Source organism: Salmo salar, chromosome 18 (assembly GCF_965601325.2).
Source record: "Salmo salar chromosome 18, fSalSal1, whole genome shotgun sequence".
Taxonomy (NCBI): Eukaryota; Metazoa; Chordata; class Actinopteri; order Salmoniformes; family Salmonidae; genus Salmo; species Salmo salar.
The window spans coordinates 98,963,661-98,971,160 of NC_138308.1; the positions used below are offsets into that span (position 1 = coordinate 98,963,661).

The 7,500-nt window shown below is 40.5% G+C and overlaps 1 protein-coding gene across 1 annotated transcript in view; it reads right to left on the minus strand.

Annotated features, from left to right (window-relative positions):
* Positions 1-7,500, minus strand: part of LOC106596576 (F-box/WD repeat-containing protein 7) — an 81,688-nt gene that overhangs the window by 34,148 nt on the left and 40,040 nt on the right. Inside the window, exons 6-7 of the mRNA XM_082965400.1 lie at positions 5,126-5,262; positions 1,333-1,446 (exon numbers count right to left, since the gene is read on the minus strand). Coding sequence (XP_082821526.1) covers positions 1,333-1,446; positions 5,126-5,262 — 251 coding nt within the window. The remainder of the gene's footprint in view (positions 1-1,332; positions 1,447-5,125; positions 5,263-7,500) is intronic.

The following is a 7,500-nucleotide window of genomic DNA, read 5'->3' on the forward strand; positions in this document are numbered from 1 at the left end:
TAATCCTAATGAACCAACCCTCCTGAATATAACATGTTTAATCCTAATGAACCAACCCTCCTGAATATAACATGTTTAATCCTAATGAACCAATCCTCCTGAATATAACATGTTTAATCCTAATGAACCAACCCTCCTGAATATAACATGTTTAATCCTAATGAACCAACCCTCCTGAATATAACATGTTTAATCCTGTTGAACCAATCCTCCTGAATATAACATGTTTAATCCTAATGAACCAACCCTCCTGAATATAACATGTTTAATCCTAATGAACCAATCCTCCTGAATATAACATGTTTAATCCTAATGAACCAACCCTCCTGAATATAACATGTTTAATCCTAATGAACCAACCCTCCTGAATATAACATGTTTAATCCTAATGAACCAATCCTCCTGAATATAACATGTTTAATCCTAATGAACCAATCCTCCTGAATATAACATGTTTAATCCTAATGAACCAACCCTCCTGAATATAACATGTTTAATCCTAATGAACCAATCCTCCTGAATATAACATGTTTAATCCTAATGAACCAATCCTCCTGAATATAACATGTTTAATCCTAATGAACCAATCCTCCTGAATATAACATGTTTAATCCTAATGAACCAATCCTCCTGAATATAACATGTTTAATCCTAATGAACCAACCCTCCTGAATATAACATGTTTAATCCTGTTGAACCAACCCTCCTGAATATAACATGTTTAATCCTGTTGAACCAACCCTCCTGAATATAACATGTTTAATCCTGTTGAACCAACCCTCCTGAATATAACATGTTTAATCCTAATGAACCAACCCTCCTGAATATAACATGTTTAATCCTAATGAACCAACCCTCCTGAATATAACATGTTTAATCCTAATGAACCAACCCTCCTGAATATAACATGTTTAATCCTAATGAACCAACCCTCCTGAATATAACATGTTTAATCCTAATGAACCAATCCTCCTGAATATAACATGTTTAATCCTAATGAATCAAGTGTCCACATCCCTTTATATCCCGGGTCAATACAACACACGTGTCATGTCCTTACCTTTCTCTGAAACAGGGTAGTATTGTGTGTATATCAGCCTTACCTTTCTCTGAAACAGGGTAGTATTGTGTGTATATATCAGCCTTACCTTTCTCTGAAACAGGGTAGTATTGTGTATATATCAGCCTTCCCTTTCTCTGAAACAGGGTAGTATTGTGTGTATATATATCAGCCTTCCCTTTCTCTGAAACAGGGTAGTATTGTGTGTATATATATCAGCCATCCCTTTCTCTGAAACAGGGTAGTATTGTGTGTATATATATCAGCCTTACCTTGCTGGTCAGGGCAGACCAGACTTTCAGAGTGTTGTCATCAGATCCACTGACGATGAGGTCGCCACAGAACTGCAGACATGTGATCACATGATCATCATGACCCTTCAGGACCTGGGGGGGGGGGGGGGGGGGGACGGGGGGGCGGAGACAGTGTGAGAGAGTTATAGGAATGTTAAAGACAGATTAAAACAAATACAACAAGCTTTTAATCCAAGCTAGAACTGTTTTCTCTTACGGAAACCGTTTAAGAACCAAACCGAGGAAAAGTTTCTATATTGGAGAAATTTCGTTTCATTCCGTTTTAGAAACGTTTAGCGGCAGAATCGGCCTAATGAATACGCACCTGTATACCTTTACCTGACCCCTCAACACACACACACACACACACACACACACACACACACACACACAATGTTATATAATACCTTAGGTGAGGTGATATCTCCAATCCTCTATGTTATATAATACCTTAGGTGAGGTGATATCTCCAGTCCTCTCTATATAATACCTTAGGTGAGGTGATATCACCAGTCCTCTATGTTATATAATACCTTAGGTGAGGTGATATCTCCAGTCCTCTATGTTATATAATACCTTAGGTGAGGTGATATCTCCAGTACTCTCTATGTTATATAATACCTTAGGTGAGGTGATATCTCCAGTCCTCTATGTTATATAATACCTTAGGTGAGGTGATATCTCCAGTCCTCTCTATATAATACCTTAGGTGAGGTGATATCTCCAGTCCTCTATGTTATATAATACCTTAGGTGAGGTGATATCTCCAGTCCTCTCTATATAATACCTTAGGTGAGGTGATATCTCCAGTCCTCTCTATATAATACCTTAGGTGAGGTGATATCTCCAGTCCTCTCTATGTTATATAATACCTTAGGTGAGGTGATATCTCCAGTCCTCTATGTTATATAATACCTTAGGTGAGGTGATATCTCCAATCCTCTATGTTATATAATACCTTAGGTGAGGTGATATCTCCAGTCCTCTCTATATAATACCTTAGGTGAGGTGATATCTCCACTCCTCTATGTTATATAATACCTTAGGTGAGGTGATATCTCCAGTCCTATGTTATATAATACCTTAGGTGAGGTGATATCTCCAGTCCTCTCTATATAATACCTTAGGTGAGGTGATATCTCCAGTCCTCTCTATGTTATATAATACCTTAGGTGAGGTGATATCTCCAGTCCTCTATGTTATATAATACCTTAGGTGAGGTGATATCTCCAGTCCTCTCTATATAATACCTTAGGTGAGGTGATATCTCCAGTCCTCTCTATATAATACCTTAGGTGAGGTGATATCTCCAGTCCTCTATGTTATATAATACCTTAGGTGAGGTGATATCTCCAGTCCTCTCTATATAATACCTTAGGTGAGGTGATATCTCCAGTCCTCTCTATATAATACCTTAGGTGAGGTGATATCTCCAGTCCTCTATGTTATATAATACCTTAGGTGAGGTGATATCTCCAGTCCTCTCTATATAATACCTTAGGTGAGGTGATATCTCCAGTCCTCTCTATATAATACCTTAGGTGAGGTGATATCTCCAGTCCTCTATGTTATATAATACCTTAGGTGAGGTGATATCTCCAGTCCTCTCTATATAATACCTTAGGTGAGGTGATATCTCCAGTCCTCTCTATATAATACCTTAGGTGAGGTGATATCTCCAGTCCTATGTTATATAATACCTTAGGTGAGGTGATATCTCCAGTCCTCTCTATATAATACCTTAGGTGAGGTGATATCTCCAGTCCTCTCTATGTTATATAATACCTTAGGTGAGGTGATATCTCCAGTCCTCTATGTTATATAATACCTTAGGTGAGGTGATATCTCCAGTCCTCTCTATGTTATATAATACCTTAGGTGAGGTGATATCTCCAGTCATCTCTATATAATACCTTAGGTGAGGTGATATCTCCAGTCCTCTCTATATAATACCTTAGGTGAGGTGATATCTCCAGTCCTCTATGTTATATAATACCTTAGGTGAGGTGATATCTCCAGTCATCTCTATATAATACCTTAGGTGAGGTGATATCTCCAGACCTCTATATGTTATATAATACCTTAGGTGAGGTGATATCTCCAGTCCTCTATGTTATATAATACCTTAGGTGAGGTGATATCTCCAGTCCTCTATGTTATATAATACCTTAGGTGAGGTGATATCTCCAGTCCTCTATGTTATATAATACCTTAGGTGAGGTGATATCTCCAGTCCTCTCTATATAATACCTTAGGTGAGGTGATATCTCCAGTCCTCTATGTTATATAATACCTTAGGTGAGGTGATATCTCCAGTCCTCTATGTTATATAATACCTTAGGTGAGGTGATATCTCCAGTCCTCTATGTTATATAATACCTTAGGTGAGGTGATATCTCCAGTCCTCTCTATATAATACCTTAGGTGAGGTGATATCTCCAGTCCTCTCTATATAATACCTTAGGTGAGGTGATATCTCCAGTCCTCTCTATATAATACCTTAGGTGAGGTGATATCTCCAGTCCTCTCTATATAATACCTTAGGTGAGGTGATATCTCCAGTCCTCTCTATATAATACCTTAGGTGAGGTGATATCTCCAGTCCTCTCTATATAATACCTTAGGTGAGGTGATATCTCCAGTCCTCTCTATATAATACCTTAGGTGAGGTGATATCTCCAGTCCTCTCTATATAATACCTTAGGTGAGGTGATATCTCCAGTCCTCTCTATATAATACCTTAGGTGAGGTGATATCTCCAGTCCTCTCTATATAATACCTTAGGTGAGGTGATATCTCCAGTCCTCTCTATATAATACCTTAGGTGAGGTGATATCTCCAGTCCTCTCTATATAATACCTTAGGTGAGGTGATATCTCCAGTCCTCTCTATATAATACCTTAGGTGAGGTGATATCTCCAGTCCTCTCTATATAATACCTTAGGTGAGGTGATATCTCCAGTCCTCTCTATATAATACCTTAGGTGAGGTGATATCTCCAGTCCTCTATGTTATATAATACCTTAGGTGAGGTGATATCACCAGTCATCTCTATATAATACCTTAGGTGAGGTGATATCTCCAGTCCTCTCTATATAATACCTTAGGTGAGGTGATATCTCCAGTCCTCTATGTTATATAATACCTTAGGTGAGGTGATATCTCCAGTCCTCTCTATATAATACCTTAGGTGAGGTGATATCTCCAATCCTCTCTATGTTATATAATACCTTAGGTGAGGTGATATCTCCAGTCCTCTCTATATAATACCTTAGGTGAGGTGATATCTCCAGTCCTCTCTATATAATACCTTAGGTGAGGTGATATCTCCAGTCCTCTCTATGTTATATAATACCTTAGGTGAGGTGATATCTCCACTCCTCTATGTTATATAATACCTTAGGTGAGGTGATATCTCCAGTCCTCTATGTTATATAATACCTTAGGTGAGGTGATATCTCCAGTCCTCTATGTTATATAATACCTTAGGTGAGGTGATATCTCCAGTCATCTCTATATAATACCTTAGGTGAGGTGATATCTCCAGTCCTCTCTATGTTATATAATACCTTAGGTGAGGTGATATCTCCAGTCCTCTCTATATAATACCTTAGGTGAGGTGATATCTCCAGTCCTCTCTATATAATACCTTAGGTGAGGTGATATCTCCAGTCCTCTCTATATAATACCTTAGGTGAGGTGATATCTCCACTCCTCTATGTTATATAATACCTTAGGTGAGGTGATATCTCCAGTCATCTCTATATAATACCTTAGGTGAGGTGATATCTCCAGTCCTCCAGTTGCTCTCTATCCTGTGTTGTTGTACGTAGGCACTCTTCCAGGGTGAGTGGAGGAAACCAGGTTTTAGAGTCTTCCGCCTTTTAACAACCAGGGATTCTTCTATACCTGGAGTACACAGGGTTAAATAACTATTACAATATAATCATTTATCAGACGCTCTTATCCAGAGCGACTTACAGATGTTTCAGCTAGTCGGCTCGGGGATTTGAACCTGAGACCTTTCTGTTACTGACCCAAGGCCCTTAACCGCTAGGCTACATGTCATAGAACCTCTATACCTAAACACACATTAAGACATAAATATGAGGCGTTAGCAATAGCATTATCACAAACTGAGAGAGAGAGAGATAGAGGGGGCAACAACAAAAAATGATGAACTGATAAGCTAACATCAAGCATCTTTGCTATCGCTAGCCCCTATAGCTCATTGGTATGGAGGTAATATAATGCTATCGCTAGCCCCTATAGCTCATTGGTATGGAGGTAATATAATGCTATCGCTAGCTCATTGGTATGGAGGTAATATAATGCTATCGCTAGCCCCTATAGCTCATTGGTATGGAGGTAATATAATGCTATCGCTAGCTCATTGGTATGGAGGTAATATAATGCTATCGCTAGCCCCTATAGCTCATTGGTATGGAGGTAGTATAATGCTATCGCTAGCCCCTATAGCTCATTGGTATGGAGGTAATATAATGCTATCGCTAGCCCCTATAGCTCATTGGTATGGAGGTAGTATAATGCTATCGCTAGCCCCTATAGCTCATTGGTATGGAGGAAGTATAATGCTATCGCTAGCCCCTATAGCTCATTGGTATGGAGGTAATATAATGCTATCGCTAGCTCATTGGTATGGAGGTAATATAATGCTAGCTGCTCTGTTGGTACACTACATAACCAAAAGTATGTGGACACCTGCTCGTCGAACATCTCATTCCAAAATCATGGGCATGAATATGGAGTTGTTCCCCCCTTTGCTGCTATAACAGCCTCCACTCTTCTGGGAAGGTTTTCCACTAGATGTTGGAACATTGAGGGGACTTGCTTCCATTCAGCCACAAGAGCATTAGTGAGGTCGGACACTGATGTTGGGCGATTAGGCCTGGCTAGCAGTCTGCATCCCAATTCATCCCAAAGGTGTTCGATGGGTTGAAGTCAGGGCTCTGCAGGCAAGTCAAGTTCTTCCAGACTGATCTCAATAAAGTATTTCTGTATGGACCTCGCTTTGCGCATGGGGGTATTGTCATGCTGAAACAGGAAAGGGCCTTCCCCAAACTGTTGCCACAAAGTTTGAAGCACAGAATCATCTGGAATGTCATTGTATGCTGTAGCGTTAAGTTTTCCCTTCACTGGAACTAAGGGGCCCGAACCATGAAAAACAGCCCCAGACCATTATTCCTCCTCCACCAAACTTTACAGTTGGCACTATGCATTGGGTAAGGTAGCGTTCTCCTGGCATCCGCAGAACCCAGATACGTTCGTCCATCACTCCAGAGAACACATTTCCACTGCTCCAGAGTCCAATGGCGGTGAGTTTTACACCACTCCAGCCGACGCTTGGCATTGGGCATGGTGATCTTAGGCTTGTGTGCGGCTGCTCGGCCGTGGAAACCCATTTCATGAAGCTCCAGACGAACAGTTGTTGTGCTGACGTTGCTTCCAGAGGCAGTTTGGAAGTCGGTAATGAGTGTTGCAACCGAGGACAGACTATTTTTACACGCTTCAGCGCTAAGTGGTCCCGTTCTGTGAGCTTGCGTGGCCTACCACTTCGCGGCTGAGCCGTTGTTGCTCCTAGATGTTTCCACTTCTCAATAACAGCTCTTAAAGTTAACCAGGGGAAGCTCTAGCAGGGTTGGAAAGGTTTCATCCTATGATGGTGCCATGTTGAAAGTCACTGGGGCACATCAAAAAAGGCCATTCTACTGCCAATGTTTGTCTATGGAGATTGCATGGCGGTGTGCTTGATTTTATACACCTGTCCGCCATGGGTGTGGCTGAAATAGCCAAATTCACTAATTTGAAGGAGTGTCCACATACTTTTGTGTACAGTATGTGTGTGTAATGTAACGCTAGCTGCCATTTCATTAGGTATAGCTGTAATGCTAACGCTAGCTGCCACTTCATTAGGTATGGCTGTAATGCTAACGCTAGCTGCCATTTCATAGGTATGGCTGTAATGCTAACGCTAGCTGCAATTCCATTGGTATGGCTGTAATGTAATGCTAATGCTAGCTGCCATTCCATTTGTATGGCTATAATGTAATGCTAACGCTAGCTGCCATTCCATTGGTATGGCTGTAATGTAATACTAACGCTAGCTGCCATTCCATTGGTATGGCT